The following is a 26,458-nucleotide window of genomic DNA, read 5'->3' on the forward strand; positions in this document are numbered from 1 at the left end:
AAGAAAGAGAGAGCAATTTTAAAAGAACAAAACTGAATTCCTTTAAACCTAGTATTTCTAATTCCAGACTTTCTTTTTTTTTTTCTTTTTGAAACAGCTTTCTATGTAGTTATACTCATTCCTACACTTAAAAATAGCTATTTTGTGCCCGGACTTTTTATAGCATCAGGAATGAAATAAAGAAAATGCTCTGCAGGTTGATGTAGTTATGTATCTATAAATGTTATGCGTGTAAAGGAAATTAATGTAGTATCAAACATACTGAGTATGACAGAAAAATGCAACAAAGTACTAACTCTGAAAGAATAATAATAATATTGTGGTTATACTAATCAAACAATGCTAGGACACGAGTCATTTTTTCATTTTAAGTAAAGAGCTTTTCAGCTTCTTTCATTTTTCTTTTCCTGTCCATTTTAGAGACTGCAGTCCATCCAGCCTCTCGCATTTTTCTCATGGTTTTAAATTTCAGTACAGAGCCTGGTGTTTTCATGGTTGATGTAGTTGGTTTCTAAGAAGAAAAATAAAGCCATCCGTTAGTTTCTATAACCAGTTTGATTAACTGTTCCTTTTGATCTGAAGAAAAGCTAAGGTACCTTTTTTGGTGTCATGGCATGTAATTGTGAAGCTTGAGGATAATCTTTGTATAATTTTTTAAACATTTCTTCCTCCGAGACCATGCTCTTAAATTAAAAATAAAAATTTTGCTTAGTCACACTATATTAGAAAATATATTTTATTTCCCCCTAGGAATATTAGACTACAAAAAAAAAGAAGTTAAGATGTTACTATGAAGCCTCAACAGTTCAATAAAACCAATGTTAACAATCATTATAGACGTTAATATATGTTTTTATATAGTGGAACTCACTGTCATATAGTTACTAATTATGTGCATATAAATACAATTCCAGAAAGAACCAATAAAATAAAAATACACACATAAATATTATCTTGGATACAGAACTCCACATGCTTTATATACATTCTTAGATATAGCAGTGTGTATAAAGAACTGGTAAGTGCACTATTTGATCTCGGATTGTTACCAGGAGGTCACTGTGTTCAGAACTATCTGACTGAGCATCCAGCTGTAAAAGGACTTTTTGCTTCTTCCTCATGCGCTGTTCGAAATGCAGATTTGTGCTTTCACTTTGCAGTTTATGTCCCAGAGGACTCTTTATAACATATGTCTGGGAATGAAAAAGATGGCATTTAAATTTCCATTTTCAGTGGTAATTATAGAATCTAAAACCAAACTCCTAGCCCTGTTTACAGACTGAATATCCAGGAAGACGCTAGAGAGATGCTGTGGAACAATTATCTTTCCAGCCAAAGCATGAAGCAAATTAAAAAAAAAAAAATTAATTTTTTTTTTTGTTGTTGTTGTGAAACAAAGAGAATGAACAGGAAGCTGTGGAAGAATCGAGTTTTATGGCACTCTATATACATGTAACTTCTTCATGCTTACCTACAGAAATTCAGGTTGTTCTGCACCAATATTTAAGAAAATTCAAACAAAACTGCAGGAAAACATTTTCAGGAGGACATTGACAGCGATATCAAGAACAAGACTGCTTTTACTTAGTTCTTTCACTAGAAGTTAAACCTCTCAGACACATTGCAACGGAACAATGCAATCCTTTTTTAGAAAAGGTGACATAAAAATGGTAGTTGTTTCTATAGTTAAGATGTAAACATCACAAGTGAGCTTCTGACAGGGTAGAAGCATAAGGTTTTACAGTTATGATGAAGCAGTCAGAAACACTTTGGTAATTTTTACAGCTACGCAAGCTAAATTCTCTTCCATAGAGAAAAAATATGCCTTTAAAGACAACACTTTTCTTTTAAGACTAAAAGAATTCTAGAGACGTTATTAAATTCACTCCCTGTAGGGCAGGAATTGTTACGGATCGATGATAACAAACGAATTAAGTAACTAAGCAAGAAAAATGAGACACAGCGAGCTGACACAAACTGCTTTCTAATATCACTGTGGAATACTTTTTGGTTTTTTGTGGCTATCTACCTTTTAAATCCCTGCTTATCACAACAAAAAATAAATAAGCATCTACAGAGAAGTAATAAATACAAGCAGAAAATAAAACAAGAGCAATTCACTATTACGAGTTACAAACCTTTAATGATGGACTACCCAAGGGACTTTCTGCAGATGCTGAAGGAGGCATTTTTTTCTTTTCCATCATGTTGACTTTTATAGGAATATCATTTGGAGACTTTTTATTTTTTACATTAATAGATGCACAGTCCAGATCTAAATGAGGTTTAGGAGTCTCAGAAAAATGATACTGTATTTTCTAAAATTAAAAAGGTTTAAATTAAAAGCATTTCCATGTCTTTGGTCGAGTGTACATAATTTATCATGGAACTTCAATCAGATCGCATACATATAAATATTACCAAATTGTAAAATTGATTCATGATAAGGTTAAAGCTACCTTGTGCTTCTTTTCATCTTCAGGAACCATATTTTGGGGGGATTCTTTTGCAAGTTTCTCCTAAAAAAAAGAGTTATGTGTTAAAAAGTAAATATTTTATTTGAATTTAGTTCTTGAAAAATCTTCTTGGTGTAATTACAGAACCCAGTCCACGGTCACACTGTACGAAGTTCACACAAATATATGACCCACATTTAGTCAAACTGCAGCATTCAAAAGACATGTCAGGTCCTGTAGAAGCCTGCCTTGTTCCCTTTGCTGCTCTTCTCAGTTTTACCTCCATATTGGCTTTGGCTTTCGTCCTGACATCATCCCTGCAAGCTTGGACAGTTCTCCATAGGGTTTCAGTCTCTCCCTGCTTCCCCCCATACTTACCAATTAAGGCTTAATGCAAAACAGTCACTGCCACCAGAAATGAGACATAATGACTTCAGAGAACATCAAGCTCTTGAAATCAGACAGCATGTGAGAGCAAGACCTAGAATCAAACGTGCACTTCACAGCTGTCCTTATTGTACTGCGTAAGACCAGGCCAAGCATGTCACTGATCCTGCTATATTTAGTTAAATAAATGATACCTTCTCTTCAATTTCTGCTTTAAGTTGTTCCTTAAGGGATGACAGTTCACTTTTCAAACATGACAGCTCACTTTCCTAAAAACAATTCGGTAAAGGATAGGGTTAACTATGCTTAAAAGAAAACAGTTCATGTAAGATGGTAATTAATAGGGATAGTAAGTATAAGCAGAAGAAAATTCCATTTGCTCAATAGAGCTGACTTATCCATAAAGTTACCATGCTGAGAAGTACCTACAATTCCTTTCCAGAATGATTCAATCCAGATGATCAAAGAAGCAGTTACCAAATTAAAAAAACAAACAAACATGTAGGCTTGAGTCACACTGCCTTCTAATAAAAAAATCTACCTGAAAAAAAACTCTGTGAAGAAATATTCTATGAAGGGTAATGTCAGAAAAATACTGTATTTTAAGTAGATGCTGTAGAACTACACTTTTATGAAAGCCTTGAGGGGATGTTGGCTCTCAGAACATTTCTCAAAGCTAAGCTTCCTAGAAAGGAAAAAAAAAGTGATGCAACTCTAGACTTAAAGTTTTTTGAAAAAGAGTTGAAATACTACTAAGAAACAGATACTTGACCAGAACTGTTCAAGGTAAGAACTTAAAACACTTGTGAGAACAGCAGGGTAGGAGGTGTGGAGTGGAATCCAACTATTTAATGCAAGTTTCTATATAAAACGAGTTTCTTATTCAGACAGTTTTGACTATGGCACACCATCAAGTACACAGAAAAGCACAGCTACTCCCATTTATTTTTAGGAGGTTAGACTATGACACACCATCAAGTACACAGAAAAGCACAGCTACTCCCATTTATTTTTAGAAGCATTTTAAATGCACATAATAAATCTGTAAGAAAGTAAGAGTAAACAGAAATTAATGGGTTGATCTTTACTGTTCAGTCTCACTAAAGCAGACACTTAACCACCCCAAGGATTAAATAGGAAGAAGTCTAATAGGATGTTTATAATTCTATTATGCCTTAGGGACAGCAGCCCCTCCATTTAATTATTTGGTGCTGAAGAGTATGCCTTACCAATGATCTTTTTGCTGATAACTGCTCTTGCTCTTTTATTTTATAAAGTTTTAACTCCGTATCTTTTTCTTCAACCATTTTATCATATTCACGCTGTTTAAAAAAACAGAAAACTGTAACAAACTCAAAGCATTTGACTGTTACAATTATAGATCTATCTAGTCTTAAAACATTACTCATTTTTTAAAAATTAGGCTCTAGTGAAGATTTAGAAAGCACTATGAACAAACAATGATGCTTTAGCAGTAACCAGAAAACTGTAACAAACTCAAAGCATTTGACTGTTACAATTATAGATCTATCTAGTCTTAAAACATTACTCATTTTTTCAAATAAGGCTCTAGTGAAGATTTAGAAAGCATTATGAACAAACAATGATGCTTTAGCAGTAACAATTATAGATCTATCTAGTCTTAAAACATTACTCATTTTTTCAAATAAGGCTCTAGTGAAGATTTAGAAAGCATTATGAACAAACAATGATGCTTTAGCAGTAACTGTAAAACTGAAAATGCACAAGCAGTATTGTTTTGTGGGCTGACAGAGAATACTTTATCTCTAGGCAGTGGTACATGTTCTGGCACATAAAAGCTAGCCATATTATTTTTATTAATGGTATCTGCTAAACATACTGAAAAACAGAGTAATAAGGAATGTAAATTAAAATGTTAACTTAAACTGCTGAAGGTCACTAAGTAATCTCCTCATAGAAAGAGGCCCAAACTGATACTGAAGAACAGCATGTTATCAAGGAACAGGACGGTATCAAAGGAAGGCTGAATGTAAAAAAAAAAACCTTGCAAAGCACAAACCGATATAGTCTCTTATTCAGTGTCCAAATATAACACCTGGAATAAATGCAGGCTGCAGGACAATTTCAAAAGGCCAACTCCACCATCGTGTCTTACCTAAAGCATTATTGGCCATTCCAAGATGCTACCAGTTCACATCATGTTATGATTCCTAGAAATTTAGATAAATGGAATTTATCTGCCAGTAGGCATGATTTCAAAATCTGAAGATGAATTTAATTTTAGGTGATGAAAAGTTAAGCAGGTGTTCAACTTCATTTTCCTAGACTCCGATCTTTATTAGGAAGTTTCACTTTCTAATTCATAGACTCACAGAATGGTTTGGGTTGGAAGGGACCTTGAAGACCATTGAGTCCCACCCCCTGCCCTGGGCAGGAACATCTCCCACCTTGTGTTTTTCCATAAGTGCCACCATTTCAGTTATCTTTTGTTGACATCGGATATCAATTTCTCTCTGTGTTATTGTTGCTTCATCAGCAAGCAACCTCATCTTTTCTACCTGTTAGTAACAAGTTTCATTTAATTAATGAACAATTAACAACAATGTATTTTTTAAAAAATCTTAGTTTCATTTCTTCTTAACCCTATGGGTGCAATGCAAATATTGTCTCAATGTAGTCTTCATTTGCTTTTAAGATGCTTTTCAAATCCTACATTTTTACACATATTGTTAAAATGAGCCAATAAATCTAGATTAAAAGTACATCCATTTTTCCATGGTGGTTGAACTACAAGGCCTTTTCAAGCACTCTTTTGTGAAAAATATTTTTTTATATTACCATTGGGTAGGAAAATACTAATATCGGAAAAGTTATAATCTAACTCATTTATGCTGTATTTATACCAAGAATAGAATTTCTGTGAACACTATTTTGACAAAAAGAACTTTAACTAGTTTCTTATTTCTAAAGACATATACAAATACTTCAACTTAAGGATCCAATGTACTAAAGCTTTGGTCACATGCATACACAAGAAGTTCAATTTACATTGAGAAGATTGCTAGGTAAGAGCAAGAAATCTGGCTGATATAGCTTCACAAAATGATCATTCATCAAAAAAATAATTAAAAGGTGCAATAAAAATTCTCACCTCTTCAAGAAGTTTATTTTCATTTACTTTCTGTGTTTCAATGTCTTTTTGATAGATGTCAACTGTTTCCTTATGTTGCTTGTTCATATTTTCTATCTCTAATTGTAATTTGTTCACCTTTTGAGAATGCAGAATTAGTGCTGTTACTTGTTCAGGAATAAATATACCAAGAATTATTTTTTTACCTCTTATTTTCAAGCAGAACCACTCTGTTACTTTTTAGGTATATAACTGAACTATTTCCTATTCAATGTTCAGCTTTTTTCATAAAGAGTTGAACTTTGGCCTGAAGCAAGTTAGGAAATACACGTAGAAAAAATGGCAACACCACAAAAGGAAAGACAGCCCGTAAGAGTTTTGTGCACCCCAGTTAATAAACCAGTCCTAAAGCTAGAGGCCAGTCAATCACAAAGAATCATTCCAGTATCAGGGAACCATCCTTTAGCAATCTATCTGACACTAGTCTGCCTTTCAGAGCCCAGTCAATCACAAAGAATCACTCCAGTATCAGGGAACCAGCCATTAGCAATCTATCTGACACTAGTCTGCCTTTTGCACAAAGGAGTCAATGTTCTAATGAGGCACTTCCCATTGCAGAACACAGTAAAAGAACTGCCTGAAGTGAGTAATAGATGTATTTTTTTTAATTGCTTTTAATTCTATTTCAATGGGAGGCACTACTGAATAATGTCCAGTACGCCATCAATCAACGAAAGGGACTGATTAGGAACATAATTCCTTGAGATGTGATTTCCATCTCTTACAAAAGTCTGACAGCCCAGTCAGCATCCAATGATTAAAAACTGAAGTACTTTACAAAAATTACGGGCTAATTCCTCTAAAATCTGTATCCTAGATCCATAAAACAATTAAGAAGGTGCTTAACGTATTATCATTAGTTACAGGGGACTTAAAACATTCAGACTTTGAGCTTTACTCTCATCTTGTACATGAATTTATTTAAACCTACCTTCCCTTCATAAATGTTTGTTTTCTTGCTTTCCGAAGTAATTTTCTTTTTCAGCGCCTTATTCTGTTGAAATAAAGTAAAATAAACACTATACTTTAATACATTAATAGAATTATGTAATGATTGAACTGCATCACGTAGGTAGGAATCTTCACAATTCCAGCTTTCAGCAAGCAAGTAAATTTTTGTTGTGCAGTTCAGGTTCGAGACCAATTCTCCAAACAAGAATGCTCAGCTACTCTAATGAAACTGTTACTTCATGACCTTATGAAAGGCTCCTCGTTGATGACAATAGAGAATAACAAAAGAGGGTTCAGAATAGGAGAAAAACTCAGATGCTGCTGACAGAAAACATGCAGATGTCATGACAGAAAATACAAGTTATAGATTTTTACAGTACAGTTATTCACAATTTGTCCTGTTGGTAACTGAGATAGGTCATTATTTCACCTGTATCAATGACACCATGTACTGAATGAAAATAGTAAAGGTTTAATAAAGACATTATTTCTGTAACTGCATTTTTCAAAAGAATAATTTTACAAATCAAATAATTCCAAAGGTGACTCCTTAATTTGCTCAGAATTAGAATAAGGAAGGAAATGTTATAAATTATATAGGTATATCTAAAGATACCACACCAGACAAAAACTGTTGAAAAGTAACAGTTACCACAAACTACCACTTTTTGTGTATTTGTGACTTTTAAAAATGTACATACCTCCTGTTGCAGCTCTTCAATGCATTTGTTTTTATTTTCCACCTGTTTCTTTAAATTATTCAACTAAAAGAGATAGTTCAAACATTAATTAATAAACTCCTAAAAAGTTACTCGCTGTGTTAGAGGTTACTGTCAAGGTTCTTAAACATGCATTTGCACAAGTCTGATCAATTTCAATGGGACTGAAACAGCCACTAAGGTGTTACAATGATTGGAGTTTTAACTATAAAGTACTACAAGAATTTTGCTAGCCCAATGTCATCCACCGTAGTGAATATCATCATCGCAGTGAATCAGTTCCTCAGTGGTTGTGGAGTTTAGAAAGAAGAAAAAAAACCAAAAACTTTGTCATTTAGAAAATAATCTGGTATGAAGTTCTCTATAGTCCATGAAAAAAATTAGTTTTCATACCTTATTTTCTAGAATCTTCAACTGTTTTTCCTTTCTTAAAATTTCATTTTCAATACTCTTAGCCTGGAATTATAATTGGAATTCTAGTCATAATATTATCAGAATTTTTGTACTCTCCTTTTATGGCAGAATTGCTATTAATCACTACATTGCATATACAAAGCATTTCCCTCAAAAATTAGAATTCAGCGTATAACCTATTTTGTATTTGTGAAAAAAATAACTAAATTATCATGCCAAGTCCTGAACATCTTCTTTGACTTTTACAATGAAATTTTGAAATCCATTATGATTTAAAATAAAAGGTGTGCTTTAAAACCACAGTATTAAAGCAAAAATATTTGAACATACTACTAAAACTCGTACACTAAATTATCATGCCAAGTCCTGAGTCTTCGACTTTTACAATGAAATTTTGAAATCCATTATGATTTAAAATAAAAGGTGTGCTTTAAAACCACAGTATTAAAGCAAAAATATTTGAACATACTACTAAAACTCGTATTACATATTGAAAGCTAATCCATACCCCATCCATCACTGGGTACACAGAAATAGAAAAAGAGGGTTCTCTGTTTGCCTGAAATCTAACAAATCTGGACTTTTAAGCCTCGATGTAAAGAGTAAACATCCTACTGAAGGCCCTTGTCCTTTAAAACAGCACGTGTACATATGTTGACTCAATTGGTAGCAGCACTGAAATCCTTGTCCTTTAAAATAAAAGGGCTCAGCGCGTGTACGTATGTTGACTCAATTGGTAGCAGCACTGAAAGAAAGCCTCCGTAAGAGATTACATATTTTCATGATAAAGCACATGATATAGCATACATTTTCTTCTCTTTCGTCCAGTTTACTTTTAATCTCTTCACCTTTCTTTGCGATCTTCTCCTTCAAAGACTCCAGTTCACTTCTAAATGCCAAATTAACAAGCATTAGTAAATATTTACTTAATAACTTCAACCCCTTTTCTCTACTGCTAAATAAACCCATACTTTATTTTCTACATAGAGGTGCTAATATTGATGAGAACTTCATAAGCTGTTCAATGAAAATGTTCTTAAAATGATGCAAAGTGACTGCTAAGTTAATGTCTGATCTTTACATACTTTTTGAAAGTACAGAAAGATATTCCCCTTACCCAAGTAAAATATATTCTAATTGTAGTATCGTAATGCATCTATGAAATGTGGAAGGCTGCCTGTCTATTAGGTTCATGATACAGAGACCTACAGAGAGTTACATTTAAACTTTAATTTAATCCATTAACTTTGACTTCTGTTTCCATTTCCTTCACACCTAAGATGGTAATGCAGAACAGGATAGCTCTCTTTCCTAGAGAAAGATATTCCCAAGTAAAATATATTCTAATTGTAGTATTGTAATGCATCTATGAAATGTGGAAGGCTGCCTGTCTATTAAGTTGAAGATACAGAGACTACTTCAGAGAGTTACATTTAAACAGTTTCACCTTTTCACATTTAATCCATTAACTTTGACTTCTATTCCCATTTCCTTCACACCTAAGATGGTAATGCAGAACAGGGGTTCATGATACAGAGACCTACAGAGAGTTACATTTAAACTTTAATTTAATCCATTAACTTTGACTTCTGTTTCCATTTCCTTCACACCTAAGATGGTAATGCAGAACAGGATAGCTCTCTTTATGTAATACAAAGCTATGGCAAAATTGTTCCTGTAGCAATAGGTACTGCTAATTTGTAGAAAATTCTATGTGGCCAACATCAACACTAAATAGTTTCTATTTAACCTAATAGCTATATAACCTAAAAAAGCACTAACCTAAAAATCACAGAAAGCAGTGCATGAACACAACATTTAGACTAACTGAAGGAATTAAGTCTACTTTGTTTAATAATATTGTACATTAATATTTGGTTTTACTTGCCTTAGCTGGCCATTTGCTTCTTCCAGGTTTTCAACTAACTGCTTTGTATTTTCTTCTTCTTTTCTACTATCCTAAATAAAGACCCATCAAAGTAAAACAAATAAAATTCTACGTGACATCTTAAAAAATTCAAATCAGTCTTAGGCAGTACCTTGACCTGCCTTATTCACAAGGGTAACTGCACTTCCTTTGTATTTTAAACACAAAAAATAGTTCCGATACTCTACAGAACAGTATCAAGTTGCAGTTTACCATATGATTTATATATTAAATTGAATGTTGAAGGGTAACTGCACTTTCTTTGTATTTTAAACACAAAAAATAGTTCCGATACTCTACAGAACAGTATCAAGTTGCAGTTTACCATATGATTTATATATTAAATTGAATGTTGTCCTTTAAAAATAGCTGGAAGTTTACAACTTACCTCATGACTTTCTTGCAGTTTCTTGAGTTCTGTAACCATATCACTTTTCTCTTGTGCTAGTTGTTCTTTTTCTAATAAAAGCTTATTGATAGACACTGCTAGTTGTTCATTCTTTAGCCTAATTTAAAACAAATGGTCAAGAGAAATGAGAACGTGTGTTTTGAACTTTCCCTTTAAGTTAAATTTATCCATTACAAAATGTTACTTCATGATGAAAAAAATCCAGGCCTGTATCTACAAATTTAAGCTTTGCAGCAAAGTTACAGGGAGGCGAAAAGGCAACAGAAGAAGAAAAGAAAATGAGAGTGAACTTTCGTATAAATATAATGATTGTTGAAGATGATGTAGTTAAATATCCAGCTCAAAGCAGGTTTAACAATGAATTCAGCAACTTTTTCTTCGTATTAACCCAACTAAGTCACAGAGACATCGAATAATTACACACAAATAAATACAGAAAACAGAATTTATAAATATAAGTAAGTAATGGATGTCATACTGTGTGCATAGGTTCAAAACTTCCATTAGAAAACACTCATAGATTATTTCATTGTATATTAACATAACTTATATGTAACACAAAAAAATTTAAATTAATACTGTATTTTCAAAAATGATCATACGCCTCTCGTTCAAGATCTGTATTCAGTGTCATAAGCTGTTCTAAATAATTTTGTTCCTTTTCAGCTGTACTAGTCAGCTGTACTTTCAAATCATTGATTTCTTTCTGCAGAAGAAAAAGAAAAAGAGTATACGTATGTAAACTACCAAGTCATGAAAGCTGAAATCAGAAATAAACAGACAACACAAAGTTTTAAGATGAAACAAAACCACATACATGCCATAAATTAACCAGACTGTATCTTTACATCTCTCTGGCGTGATGTGAAAGTAGTGTGAGACAGCAAACCCTGATACGAATGCTAAATGTATCCCCTACTGTAAGTCTAACTAACTGTAAGTTTAACTAACTAACCAGTCTGCTAAATTACTGACAAAATTAGCTTTCCTTGGACATAAGTTTAAATAAAGACATTTGCTTCAGACATCATAAGCTTTTGCATACATCTAAAAAAAAATAATCAGAAAATCCCAGTAGCATGTGATAGAATAGTACGTTCTGGATGCATCCCAAACCACAAAGCAAAACTCCTCCCTCATAAATTTGCTGCCATTACAAGATAAGCCTTGTAATGTAATACATTTTAAAATATACAAATGCTTTGACTAGTGTTTCCTCCAAGTAACTGGTGATACACTGATACCACAGGCACTGGCAGGCAGTTGAGGGAGCTGCGGGGAGGGCAGAGGGAGGGAGGGAGAGAGAGAGATTACTTTTTAAATAAGTTTAAATAAAGACATTTGCTTCAGACATCATAAGCTTTTGCATACATCTAAAAAAAAATAATCAGAAAATCCCAGTAGCATGTGATAGAATAGTACGTTCTGGATGCATCCCAAACCACAAAGCAAAACTCCTCCCTCATAAATTTGCTGCCATTACAAGATAAGCCTTGTAATGTAATACATTTTAAAATATACAAATGCTTTGACTAGTGTTTCCTCCAAGTAACTGGTGATACACTGATACCACAGGCACTGGCAGGCAGTTGAGGGAGCTGGGGGGAGGATGGAGAGAGGGAGGGAGAGAGAGAGATTACTTTTTAAGCACAGCACATAATAAACTTTGGGAATTTCTCATCACAGAAGGCTATGGAGGCAAATAGTATGAGGAGGTTAAAAAACAGACGAGACGTGAACCCGAACAAGTCCATACACTGCTAGGAAAGGCAACAGACAGGGATGTGTCCTCAAGCATCCTTGATATGGCTACTGTAGGAATGTAAGGGGTATGGACCAGAAGTAACAGTCAGGTCCTCTACTACAGACTGGCTTCTGCTGTCACTGTCACCGTGTATTGGGTAGAGCACTGGTCTGACTGTGATATTTCTTATGTTCTTATATACGAGTGATAATGTGTAACAACTATTTATAAAACCATGCTATCATCACCCTTTATTCAGACCTCTCTGATTTCAAGAATATTCTTCATTTCCTTTTCCCTCTCCTGCAGATTTTCTACAGTAGACTCAAGATCCTTCTTCTCCACTAGCAGTCCTTCCACTTTTCCCTGTTTAAGAAGATTAGTGAAACTCAGTTTAGAAAAGTCAAAGCACAGTATGTAAGGAACTTACATGGTAAGATGCAGACCTGGTTTCACACTCTCACTTTAGCTGATGCAGTTTCTTGTTAGACTTGCAAATATAATATCATAACTAAAATAATCCTTTGTTAAAAGTGTACTTCATATAGCTTAGCCTTCTGTAACAGAACACAGACCTATGTCACAGTTCAGCAAGGTTCACAGAGACCAGAGCTAATTACCTCAGGAAACTTCCCTACAAGAACGGAACATCCAGTATAATGGGAATACAAGGAACAGGGTGTTATAACCCAAAAGACCTTTCTCTGAAGAGAGATATGCATCAACACAGTACACTGTGCTTTCTAGATCCTAAATGCTGCAGTATGGAGGACACTTTCATAAGTAACACAAACAGCAAAATAATCACAATAGAAAGCTAGAAAGAAAGCTAGCCACTCGAGGAATTGTTTTTACTGTTGAAAATTAGTTGATCCCTCAGCCTTATATGTCATATGCGTGGCACTCACAAGGTTTGAGCTAATGTTCGTAACAACAACAATAAAAAAGTATTTTTCAGAAAGGTTAAGAATGAGGAAAGAGTCAGGACTAGGCATAGCTAAAAATGTGAAATCTTTACTTCCTCCCAGAGGGAGTGGCATCTGAACAGCTGTGAATGAAGAAGGAAATGACCAGAAGTGTTGGCAAGGAAAATCAAAACAAAGCAGAACAAAACAAGAAAATCAGTGGAAAGAATCAAGCCCTTCACAGAAAACACTGAAATAATCTAAAAGACAGGTAAGGAAGTTTAGCAGCAACATTAAGGCAGACTGGACAGCATTTATATGTGGCATTTAAGACACTTAAAGAGCAAGAGAGACTTCATATAAGAAATGCCATGAGACTAATCAAATGAATATTTACCAGTGTTTCTGACAGCTCTTCAAGTTGCATTTCTTTGTCACATTTTAGTTTAGTCATCTCTTCTACAGCACATGTAATGTAAAATTAATTAAACAGAAATAATTTTACATAGTTAGCAGGCACTACAAAACATTTATCCCTTTGTAATACTCAATTTTCAAAACTTGTTTGATTAAGTTCAGGAATTGTAAAGCTAAATTGTAACCTAAATTATGGACCATGCTATCATCACCCTTTATTCAGACCTCTCTGATTTCGAGAATATTTTTCATTTCCTTTTCTCTCTCCTGCAGATTTTCTACAGTAGACTCAAGATCCTTCTTCTCCACTAGCAGTCCTTCCACTTTTCCCTGTTTAAGAAGATTAGTGAAACTCAGTTTAGAAAAGTCAAAGCACAGTATGTAAGGAACTTACATGGTAAGATGCAGACCTGGTTTCACACTCTCACTTTAGCTGATGCAGTTTCTTGTTAGACTTGCAAATATAATATCATAACTAAAATAATCCTTTGTTAAAAGTGTACTTCATATAGCTTAGCCTTCTGTAACAGAACACAGACCTATGTCACAGTTCAGCAAGGTTCACAGAGACCAGAGCTAATTACCTCAGGAAACTTCCCTACAAGAACGGAACATCCAGTATAATGGGAATACAAGGAACAGGGTGTTATAACCCAAAAGACCTTTCTCTGAAAAGAGACATGCATCAACACAGTGCACTGTGCTTTCTAGATGCTAAATGCTGCAGTATGGAGGATACTTTCATAACTAACACCCCACAAACAGCAAAATAATCACAATAGAAAGCTAGAAAGAAAGCTAGCCACTCGAGGAATTGTTTTTACTGTTGAAAATTAGTTGATCCCTCAGCCTTATATGTCATATGCGTGGCACTCACAAGGTTTGAGCTAATGTTCGTAACAACAACAATAAAAAAGTATTTTTCAGAGTTGATCCCTCAGCCTTACATGTCATATGCGTGGCACTCACCAGGTTTGAGCTAATGTTCATAACAACAACAATAAAAAAGTATTTTTCAGAAAGGTTAAGAATGAGGAAAGAGTCAGGACTAGGCATAGCTAAAAATGTGAAATCTTTACTTCCTCCCAGAGGGAGTGGCATCTGAACAGCTGTGAAGAAAGGTTAAGAATGAGGAAAGAGTCAGGACTAGGCATAACTGAAAACATGAAATCTTCACTTCCAGAGGGAGTGGCATCTGAACAGCTGTGAATGAAGAAGGAAATGACCAGAAGTGTTGGCAAGGAAAATCAAAACAAAGCAGAACAAAACAAGAAAATCAGTGGAAAGAATCAAGCCCTTCACAGAAAACACTGAAATAATCTAAAAGACAGGTAAGGAAGTTTAGCAGCAACATTAAGGCAGACTGGACAGCATTTATATGTGGCATTTAAGACACTTAAAGAGCAAGAGAGACTTCATATAAGAAATGCCATGAGACTAATCAAATGAATATTTACCAGTGTTTCTGACAGCTCTTCAAGTTGCATTTCTTTGTCACATTTTAGTTTAGTCATCTCTTCTACAGCACATGTAATGTAAAATTAATTAAACAGAAATAATTTTACATAGTTAGCAGGCACTACAAAACATTTATCCCTTTGTAATACTCAATTTTCAAAACTTGTTTGATTAAGTTCAGGAATTGTAAAGCTAAATTGTAACCTAAATTATGGCTTAATCTAAACGTAGAATTGAAAAAATGATTCAGAAAGACATTAGCAAATACTTATCTGAAGAGAAACTAATTATTTGTCTTAAATACAATTCAGAGCCTATTATGCTTTCCACAATCATGGCTTCAAATAGACTGTGGACTGTAAGAACAGTCTCCAAGTATTGATGCATCTGCATTTTTCCAGAAAAAAAAACCGTGGACTGTAAGAACATTTACAGTCTCCAAGCATTGATGCATCTGCATTTTTCCAGAAAAAAACACAGACTACTGAATATGTTCACATGGATATGTTTCTTCTGTTTAGGAAACAGAAGAAAATGTTTTTATTTCTCCCTAGCTCGTTTTCTTTCTTTCTACAAATCTTACCCAGTTCAGCAGACTTATTTCTGAGCTCCAAGGTAAGCAGCCTTGACTCATCTTCACATTTCTCCAATCTAAGAAAATTTAAAAAAAAGAATTGTATAGTACAAAGCACTGCACTTGAAACTAAAATAACAATAAGACAAAGTCTTACCACATGCATTTTAAGAAAATTTTCCATTCAACAGGCCAGTGATGTACCTGCCCACAACATGTATCAAATTTCTCTTTTACAGCTTGAGAACAGCAGGCATAAAAATAAACAAATATATGCATACATAAACCCGTATTTCTTAAAAATAGAATTTAGAATTATGAAAGTTGAGGGGAAGGAGGCAAAAATTTGCTTTCTTATAGACCAATATCAACAAGCACAACTGAAAAAAATTAGATACAATTCTCTGCATTTAGATCAGTGTGTCAAAAAAACAAGTTTCAGCTTCATATCCATTTGTTCTTGGATTTGTCGTAAACTGCAACTACTTAGAAGGCCATTAATGCCATGGATCCAGAAAAATCTTTGTTTCTTGAAAACCTCAGTTGTGATAATGTACTAAAATACATCTTGACTGCCCTGTTCTCATTTTTAGAAAGGTTGGTTTTCATTGCTATCAGATGCTTTGACAAATACATAATTTTTAAAACTACAAAAAACCTGAAATACATTAATAATAGCATTAATCAGTACTATTATCATATATAGAAGAATATCTTCCTCACTAAATGTTCCATTAATAAAAAACTGTCAATTACTAAATGAGATTACTGCTCTTTTAGTTTAGAGCTACATCCATACAAAATCAAATAGTGTATCTTTCTTCAGGTGCTAATAATTCAAATAACCAGATAGGTGAAGGAATTAAAAAAAAACCCACAACCGTTATTAGTGATTACAAGAAAAGTAATTACACGAAATCACGTATGAAGTTTAGGTTTTATTCCCAGCAGCTCATTAATCTAGTATTTTACTTGCAAGATCATTCTTTGAATTGAACCTGTTTAATTTACCGATTTTGCTCTTTTTGCAGCAAGCTTTTCAAATTGGAAATAGAAGTCTCAAATTCCTCTCTCAGGGATTCATGCAAAGCCTTAATATTTTTACATTCTTCCACCTCTGCTTCCTTTTCTCCAGTGACCTGAGCCAGTGCTTTCAGTGCAGTCTGCAACTCAGTTTCTAAGCTCTTTCGAGTAATCTACAAAAAAATATATATAATTTCTAAACATGTTTTGCAACAAATAACTGTTTCATATCTAAAATATCAGCCATTATTTATGCAATTACTTATCTAATCTATTTACACTGGAAAGTTATAAGCAAGCTGCACCTCTGTTTTTTGCAATGAAACTTTGGCCTCTTCCAGTTCTGCCCTCAAATGTTCTTGATTGATCTGGGATTCTTTTAACATGTCTCCTTCATGTCCTAAGCAAAAAGATATGTGCTTACATTTAATCAAAATAGGATATTTACTAAAACAATGCTTGCATTTCTATTTTACAGATAAATATATTTCTACACTTCAATCACGTTACATGATGTACTCATGTCATTGTTAAGTAAAAAGCCTCCAAGACGATTATTCAACTTACTAACAGTAAGCAAAATGTATTTTCTGCTTGCAATCTTCAAAAGCTCTCACTGCTTGACTCACCCTTAAAAAAGAACCCTTCAAACCCAGTTATACTTCCAGCCCCAGTCAATCCTCTGCCTACTTGCAAATGAAATTCCATTTAAAAACAGTAACATTTTGGAGGATTATTTGGCAAAGACATGAAAATGCATCTTGTTGAACACAGAACAAGGATACTATTTCAGGACTACTGAACAAATACTATACTTTCACTAATTTGATTTGAAACAGATTGATCCAGTAACTAGGAAGACCACTTATCTATTGTGGTACCCTATTTACTATACGAATGCAACTGAAATGGGAAAAATCTCTGGAACAAGGACAAGGACAGGGCTCTACAGTGTCCCGGTAAAACTTACTTCTGTTACAGAAAATGTATTTTCTGTTTGCAATCTTCAAAAGCTCTCACTGCTTGACTCACCCTTAAAAAAGAACCCTTCAAACCCAGTTATACTTCCAGCCCCAGTCAATCCTCTGCCTACTTGCAAATGAAATTCCATTTAAAAACAGTAACATTTTGGAGGATTATTTGGCAAAGACATGAAAATGCATCTTGTTGAACACAGAACAAGGATACTATTTCAGGACTACTGAACAAATACTATACTTTGAAGATCTTTCACTAATTTGGTTTGAAACAGATCGATCCAGTAACTAGGAAGACCACTTACCTCTTATGGTACCCTATTTACTATACGAATGCAACTGCACTAATTTGATTTGAAACAGATTGATCCAGTAACTAGGAAGACCACTTATCTATTGTGGTACCCTATTTACTATACGAATGCAACTGAAATGGGAAAAATCTCTGGAACAAGGACAAGGACAGGGCTCTACAGTGTCCCGGTAAAACTTACTTCTGTTACAGAAAAGGAATGATAGGGCATATGGCACCTTTACAGCAGCATAATATGTTCACCCTAGACTTTATTGAAATGAAAAATCCCTCTCAATGAAGCTGTTATGTCAATACAAAAACATGGTTTAGCCTAAGCCTAAAGGGAAAACTTTTGTTAGGGAATAAGGGCCTAGATTTTATACATCCGCAGACTACATTACCAGTCCTGATCCCCCATCAGCAGCTTCTGTTCCACATGAGAATACGGCCTGCAAGGCCCAAAATTCTGGTAAAACTTACTTCTGTTACAGAAAAGGAATGATAGGGCATATGGCACCTTTACAGCAGCATAATATGTTCACCCTAGACTTTATTGAAATGAAAAATCCCTCTCAATGAAGCTGTTATGTCAATACAAAAACATGGTTTAGCCTAAGCCTAAAGGGAAAACTTCTGTTAGGGAATAAGGGCCTAGATTTTATACATCCGCAGACTACATTACCAGTCCTGATCCCCCATCAGCAGCTTCTGTTCCACATGAGAATACGGCCTGCAAGGCCCAAAATTCTGCTGCTGACTAGTAACAGGGTAAAATTATCATGACCCTGTTTCTTACACTTCTATAACCAACATGAAATGGGAAAAATCTCTGGAACAAGGACAAGGACAGGGCTCTACAGTGTCCCGGTAAAACTTACTTCTGTTACAGAAAAGGAATGATAGGGCATATGGCACCTTTACAGCAGCATAATATGTTCACCCTAGACTTTATTGAAATGAAAAATCCCTCTCAATGAAGCTGTTATGTCAATACAAAAACATGGTTTAGCCTAAGCCTAAAGGGAAAACTTCTGTTAGGGAATAAGGGCCTAGATTTTATACATCCGCAGACTACATTACCAGTCCTGATCCCCCATCAGCAGCTTCTGTTCCACATGAGAATACGGCCTGCAAGGCCCAAAATTCTGCTGCTGACTAGTAACAGGGTAAAATTATCATGACCCTGTTTCTTACACTTCTATAACCAACACTTTAACACTTTAAGACAGCAGAGAAAAACACTTACTTTTTGCTTCTATTAAGTCAGCAATCAGTAAAACTTACTTCTGTTACAGGGCATATGGCACCTTTACAGCAGTATAGTATGTTCACTCTAGACTTTATTGAAATGAAAAATCCCTCTCAATGAAGCTGTTATGTCAATACAAAAACATGGTTTAGCCTAAGCCTAAAGGGAAAACTTTTGTTAGGGAATAAGGGCCTAGATTTTATACATCCGCAGACTACATTACCAGTCCTGATCCCCCATCAGCAGCTTCTGTTCCACATGAGAATACGGCCTGCAAGGCCCAAAATTCTGCTGCTGACTAGTAACAGGGTAAAATTATCATGACCCTGTTTCTTACACTTCTATAACCAACACTTTAACACTTTAAGACAGCAGAGAAAAACACTTACTTTTTGCTTCTATTAAGTCAGCAATCTTATCTTGTGATTCCTGCAGCTGAGTCTTTATGTCTCTTATTATATCATCTTTTTCATCACTCTGTATGGTAAGAACTGAAATCTAACAAAATTAAAATAATATCATAATGAAGTGTAGAAAAACAGGACAGATTCTCATTTTCATTTGTGCACTGTGTATAATTAGCATACCTTGTGCTGTCACTCAAGTTAAATAAGGTGGTCAATCTTAGTCAATTACTGATCAAGTCCTATTACTCTCAATGAAAAGCATGAATTCCAACAGACTAAAGATACTGGAACATCACTAAAGTCAGCAGAATCTGACTTAAATGCTGCTCCAGCTGTTATTTTTGTCCTTTTTACTGATGTCCAGAAACACTCCTTGCCCCTTTGTAATGTCACATCCATCTTCAGAAAAACCAACAACTCTGGACTTTCTCAGACACAGATGGATGCTCTGCTTCTAAGACTTCCTGCTTCCAAACTAAACACTCTTACCACAATTAATTTCCTCAACTTAATCAGTCTTCCATCATGGCTACCTCATCACACCACTACAAAAAAACCTCCAATCTCAGATTCCTGAACTCTCTTCCCAGCCTGTTGCCTGATATGCATTATAATCCTTCTTCAAAGTTCCCTCTTACCAGATATGAACTAAACCTTTCTTAACATCGAGGAGTGATGACTGCTTTGCTAATTTTATGCTTCTGCATAAACCACTTTTATAAAGGCCAGTGTATGTCTAGAGAACAGAAAGAGTATTCAGTGTTTACATGGTACATTAAATCCTGTCACTAAGATGTCCCTAGTTATGACACAGCAGCCTAATTCACATTCCAAATAAATAACACTGAAGAAACATACCATTGAAAGGTCATTTGCAATATTAATTGCCATTCTTCCAAAATACAAATATTTTACAAACAACCAAGCACTTTTAAAGTAATTGTTTTCATTTGATATATCAGTAAGTCACAAAAGCAAAACAGTTCAAATACTAAAGGAACTGCAAGATTTGTTTCAAAAATAAAGCTGTACATATTAGATTGTAAAACTGAGCAAACCTGCTTTTCCTTCATACTGACTTCCAGTTTGCATTCTTTTTCAAACTTGTCCACTTTTTCTGCTTCTTCATTTACTTTTGAGATACAGTAATAACCATAGTTAATACACCAGCTAAAATATACTCCAAGTTAAATACAATTTCCAGTTTAAGAAACTGTACAGCTGTACAATTCATTTCCTAAAGAGTAACTGTTAAGGTCATGTTTGAAATTATTTTCTAAGCAGACAAAGTAATTTTTGCACCAGCTTTCCACAGAATTAGTCCATTATTCCATGTATTACTTACTAGTTTGTTATAAGAAACTAACAAAAAAACACATGTAAAAATGAAACAGGCACACAGTAGCATAAATAAAGCAAATGAAATTCAATTTTATGTAGCTGTAGACTAGGGCATTACCATTAAATAAACCAATTACATAAAATCATTAATCTCTAGACTGCACTTCACAGACAAAACTTAGGCTTTGAGTGACTATTTGAAAAACAAAGTTCAAAATCTGAGCCAGTGGAAAAACAATAAAAGGTTCCAGGCATTTAAGAGCAGGCAGCATGAACAGAAGACTGTCTGCCACAGTGTTACAGTTCACCATTCTAGCACTACCTATCTTTCTGGCCTGAAACTGCATGCAATAAAATCTACAAAGTACTAAATTGTTAAACCTGCAGCATAAACACAATAAACAGAATTCTCACATTTGAAACACATTTCCAATCTGGTGTTCTCTGCTTGCACACGAAGCTCTTCAAATGCCATTATCATTCTCTAAAAATAAAATTCAATATATACATTCATATAAAACCAAGTAATGAAGAATTACATTTATGATTTGTTGTTAACAGAATGTTATGATTCTTCAAAGTTGGAAGTTTGAGAATTTCTATACTCAAGATACACAGATAATATGGATCTATAGCCCAAACACTGTTGCATTTTATCCAATGAATATGCCCTATACAATACAAATGACTTCATCAGAGAACACTCTTTGTACGAATAGTATCTCAACATATGCATGTAACTCAGATATCTCAACAAATCAACGCTATTTGGATCCCATTTGAACCTTTTAACAAGCTACGTCACTTACTTCAACACTGTTATTAAGTTCCACGTATATTCGTCTTGTTTCTTCTCTTTCATGTTCATCTATCAAAGTAAGAATGTACCATAAAGTTTTCCTTTTGAAAAAGAACACCAGCTGTCCAAGCTGCCATGCTCAAACAGCATAATGATTAAAAAAGGAATTACAGGCTCTTTTCTTATTTAAAAAAAAGATCATTAAAAAACAGGGTGACAAAAGTTATGTAATTTGGAGAAAATGTATATTCCATTGAAACATCAAGAAAGCTCAGCTTTTCAAATTTCCTTCCCAATCTCCCTTTTTCTGCGAATAGTGTAATTCTGTCAGAGCCACCTACAATTTAACTCAACTGAGAATGTATTTGGAACAGAATGACAGCTTTTCTCCCTCGTGAATTTAGAGAAAGTTAGCAGTACATTTACTTTCATAAATCAAAATTTAAATAGCATTTACATTTGGTGGACTTCTCTGTGAAGTGAGTACAGGTTTCCTTGAGCAGATTACACAGATGTCTTGAAGCACTGTTTCTAAAAAATGAAAAAATACCATAGTATGTTGTCACAGGAATGCATGGCACTTTGCATACCTAAGTGGTAACAATGTAAATGCCCTGATGACCCTTACAATTGAACAGCTATATATAACTTCCCATATTAATATAATTCTCAGCACAAACACCAATTATTTTCACAAAAAATATATTTGACTGTATTACTTACTCTTTTAAAAGATCTTTATTTTCACATATCTCATCTTCCAGTTTTAAACTTAGTTTTTCGTTTTCAAACTAATTTCATAGGGAAAAAATACAAAAACACATTGTTATTGAAAAATATACTAGAAATACACAATCAAATCTCATATGAAAAAGTAATTTTCTGCATCAGAAGACAGAAATCTGTTTTATCTGATATTACATGTTGAGATATCTTGTTACAGCTTCCTTGAAAGACATAATAATAAACAATAATTTACCATCAACTGAAACACAGGTATGTTATTCATACACATACCCACATGCTACATGTGCACACCCCTTCTCAAGGCAGAAGTCAAAGAAAGAAAGATGACTCAGGTTACCAAAGCCAATGCTAACACAAACAACAACAAAAAAGGACCAATAACTTGTTTAAAATGTGTAATTCAGTCCAGTTGTATGTATATGTACTTCTGTCCATCACTTCCAGCAGCATAAGACACTGGGATAAAGCAGAATGCTCTATTCCCTGCATGTGTTGAATTCAGAAATAGGCATGAGCAAACTTTACACGTACCAGGAGAACGACAGTTTATTCAGTCCTGAATAGGTCTCTGCATACACACAGTATGATGTGCACGTAAATAATAGATAGAATGCATTGTTGAAAAGAGGAAAACTATTATTAAAAAGCAAAATGTTACTTTTTCCTTTACTAACAGTAGAGCCATAGGTCATTGGTGTGATGACTTCGAAATCATCACACAGTTCAAAATTTCTTCAACCTCTGCAACATTATTTAATATTTGTGTGAATACTATTTTCATATTAAATCAGGAAGAGCTTTGTTTACTTTACTCTTTTAAAATTTGTATTATACAATACTGGCCTGCAATTCCTGAATGGCTTTACGCTGTGCTTCAATAATCTTTCTATTTTCTTGCAGTTTTCTTTCTTTCTGCTTTAGTTCTGACTCTACAGTTAGTTTCCACCGCTTGATCTTCTCAGCTTCTTTGTAGAGTTTTGAATACAATTCATTCATTGTTTCTCCATGCTATTAAAAGAGGTTCCACAATTTAATATCAAATGCTATTTAATTAATAATGTTTTAGATACATATTTATCTTTTAGAAATACCACAAATTTTTTTCACAGATGGCGACACAAACTTATTTAGGACCAGGAATCACAGTTTAAATCTTTGTGTATCCATTGCGTATGTATCAACAGAACAAGAGACACAAACACAAGTGAAAAATACCCCACTGCCCTCAGATACAGAGACATTGCTAAATAGATAGCATTAAAGATAAGGATAACTGCGCTCCATGAAGTCGATGAAAGTTTTGCTAGAATTATCAGTAGAGCCAAGATTCCTTCTGTTAGATTCTTCACACCATTTCCCTCCTCTTGTTCTGACAGATACTGCTGAATTAAGTAAAAGCAGCCTCTGAGATCTTCTCCAAGACTACTCATGATATGTTTTTGCTCATACCCAAAACAGGAAGGAAAACCAACCAACCTCATGCTCTCAGAACATCTTTAAAGCACTGTACAAACAGCACTTGCTCAGTGGTGTCGGCAAATAAAGTACAGTAGGCCACAGGGCAGTTCTGCAGTTTGTTTCAGGCATGATGTCACCTAACACTATCCTTGTTTTGGCTGCATCGTAACACTATTACATTCCTAACTGTACTTTAATAGCTGCTAGGGCTAAAAGAAGTTTAGTCCTCAGGGATATAAAAATTATTAGAAGGACTGGAAGAAATATGTTCCATTGTTGCAGCAAACAGCATCTCGTATCTGGGAAGCACAGGAAGCTACTGGGGAGACAAAAAAAAAGCTTTACTGAGCCGTACTCCCCAAGCACTTTAAATAAAAAAAAACCCCCTCCTCTGAGCAATTCAGCTTTAAACAGGAGACAGAAAATTATTACTCCCCTTGGACTACTTCCTTTAGCCCTGAAGTATCTATTAGAATAGTGCTTTAGTGCTTTTTTGTTTTGGGAACAAATTAAGAGGCCCTAAAAAATTAGATATGCAGAATTTATACTTAGCTGACCTCTTCATCTACCTCAGAGCCAAGTTTTAGTTGCTGTGAAATTGCATCTGAAATATGAAGATATTTTGATCAATTAATTTCTAAAAAAATAACAGTGGAACTGTATATAGCACTGTTATAGCTATGAAACTGTTAAACTACTCATGAAGAATGTTGACTTTATTTAAAAAATTTAAAGGGGTGTGCAAGGTAAATGCTTATTTTACTCTTACCTGAATCAGTGATTTCACCACGGTTCGCTGTACTCATTACAAATTGCAAATTAAAATCATCATCTGGGCATTTGTTAAAACCCTGCACAAATTTAAAAATTAATTTCTTATGGGTAGATTTGTAAAGAAGGATTATAAACCCCAGAAAAAAAAAGAAGTACAGCTAATGTGAGAATACAATTTTCCATTAATAAATCAACTCCCTACAATTTTCAAAGCCCAAGGTATTGAAAACGGCTTTGCAACTTTGCATCTTACTTCCCAGTGGCTTTTCAAACTATTGCTCTTTTGTAGTTTGCCTTATAGACTACCCTGTGGCCAAAGCAGAAGCTTTTGATTACAAGAACTTACTAACTACTGCATGCCTGTATGTGGTTCCATGGTAAAGGGCTCATTAACCAAAACCAGGTTTTTTTCAAGTTGAATTTTTGATACTTATTTTTTGCTTTATTCCCAAGAATACTGGTAAACCACATCTGATTATTGTTTAGTATGAAAATTTCATTTTACAATGTGTTTTAAAAGTCACAGAAATTTGTCTTTTGAATAGTGTAACTCACGTCCTGTCAGACTATCACATTTCAACCTGAACACATTTCATAAGGCCCCTCAACATGAAAAACCATCCTGTTGAATTCACATCTGAGTTACTCAGATGGTAGTGACAGAACATGTTCACTGCACACTGGATGTGGTGGGACTGCTAAGTCAAAGCCAGGAGGGGTATCTCAGTGATGTACTCCCTACCCACACCAAACATGTATTTATCACTGGCGATGTACAGTTAAAATACACAGCAGATGCTTGTGAGGACGATTCTCTTTGGTTTTGATAGAAAAAGTATAAGTCTCTGAAGTGTTCCCCCGCAGCACCAATCTCAACAGTTTCCAGGGAAGTAAGTTCAGCGCACAGGCCTCCTCATGTTTTCCAGAACTGGCCGTTCGGGGCTTCCCTTGGGGACCACCGGGAACACCGCTCCCGCCGAGCCCTCCACGGGCCCCCCCACCGCTCGTCACCCGCCCTCCTCCCGTCGCCTCCAGAGCAGCACAAGGCGGGGCGGGCGGCAGCGCCCTTTACCTGACACTGCCCCGTTGCCCGAGTGCTCGCCTGGGGTTTGACCGCAGACACCTGGCCGCTGCTCAGGCGCGGCGGCACGAACAATTTAAAGGGTTTTTCTTTCTCCATGGCGTCGGAGGACGTGGCCGCCCTCAGCGCCTCACGGCTGGCCCGCTCACGCGCTGCTGCTGCTGAGGGAGGACAAAAGGGCGGGAAGCGGCCGCGCGCGCCGGAGGCACGAAGTGAGGGGGCGCGCGCCGGGCTGCGCGAGGCGGAGCGGAGCGGGGCGGGACGGGACGGAGCGGAGCGGAGCTGAGCAGGCCCCCTCAGCAGCGCGAGCGCACGCGCGTGTGCGCGTGTGCGTGTTTTACGGCGCCGCCTGGTGGAGGTCCCAGACCTGGCGGAGGAGCGCTGTCAGGCGCGGGTCCTGCGTCCGCCACGTGACCAGCACCGCCGCGTGGGCGTGGTTGAGGCTGCGCAGCTCCGTCAGGCGCGCGACCAGGCGGGCGAAGCGCTGAGGGTCGCGGGGGTGATGGATCTTGGCGTGTTTGTAGAGCAGCCCCAGCAGCGGCTCCTGCAGCTCCTCCACCCGCCGCCTGTTCCTCAGCAGCGGCCGGTCTGCGGGGGGGAGGGAGAGGCGGGAGAGCGCGGTTAGCGGGCGGGGAGGCGGGGCGGTCGGGCCGGGCCCACCGGTGCCCCTGTGAGGGCCCGACTTGTGGAGGTGGGAAGCGCCTGAGGTGAGTGGAGGTGACACGCGCGACACACGGTCCGTCCGTGTTCCCCCCCCCCCCCCCCCCCCCCTTT

The 26,458-nt window shown here is 35.9% G+C and overlaps 2 protein-coding genes across 2 annotated transcripts in view; both read right to left on the minus strand.

The window, feature by feature from the left end:
- On the minus strand, positions 1–25,784 carry SYCP1 (synaptonemal complex protein 1). Its single transcript, XM_014948420.1, has 31 exons — positions 25,676–25,784; positions 24,599–24,680; positions 24,387–24,433; positions 23,215–23,379; positions 22,348–22,415; positions 22,082–22,155; positions 21,635–21,693; positions 21,240–21,309; positions 20,543–20,616; positions 19,467–19,575; positions 16,862–16,956; positions 16,545–16,729; positions 15,543–15,610; positions 14,959–15,020; positions 13,727–13,831; positions 11,038–11,141; positions 10,415–10,532; positions 9,988–10,058; positions 8,907–8,988; positions 8,079–8,141; positions 7,668–7,730; positions 6,947–7,009; positions 5,977–6,093; positions 5,273–5,383; positions 4,073–4,165; positions 3,038–3,112; positions 2,457–2,519; positions 2,139–2,318; positions 1,050–1,193; positions 597–683; positions 1–511 (listed from the first exon to the last, which is right to left on the minus strand). Exons 1-31 carry the CDS (start codon positions 25,781–25,783, stop codon positions 368–370), a joined length of 2,949 nt encoding a protein of 982 aa, XP_014803906.1. The 5' UTR covers position 25,784; the 3' UTR covers positions 1–367.
- Positions 23,401–26,458, minus strand: part of LOC106891711 (bile acid receptor-like) — a 14,804-nt gene continuing 11,746 nt past the window's right edge. Inside the window, exon 11 of the mRNA XM_014948421.1 lies at positions 23,401–26,272. Coding sequence (XP_014803907.1) covers positions 26,022–26,272 — 251 coding nt within the window. The 3' untranslated portion in view covers positions 23,401–26,021. The remainder of the gene's footprint in view (positions 26,273–26,458) is intronic.

This window comes from Calidris pugnax, unplaced genomic scaffold, assembly GCF_001431845.1.
Source record: "Calidris pugnax isolate Ruff unplaced genomic scaffold, ASM143184v1 scaffold91, whole genome shotgun sequence".
NCBI classification, from domain to species: domain Eukaryota; kingdom Metazoa; phylum Chordata; class Aves; order Charadriiformes; family Scolopacidae; genus Calidris; species Calidris pugnax.

Excerpts from the sequence above, each read along its gene's own strand:
- SYCP1 (XM_014948420.1), bottom strand. The coding sequence starts at position 25,783 with ATGGAGAAAGAAAAACCCTTTAAATTGTTCGTGCCGCCGCGCCTGAGC. Across the intron at positions 15,611-16,544 it reads CTGCAAAAAGAGCAAAATCG|ATTGGAGAAATGTGAAGATG; the intron begins GTAAATTAAACA and ends AAATTTTCTTAG. Across the intron at positions 1,194-2,138 it reads TGGGTAGTCCATCATTAAAG|ACATATGTTATAAAGAGTCC; the intron begins GTTTGTAACTCG and ends TTTCATTCCCAG.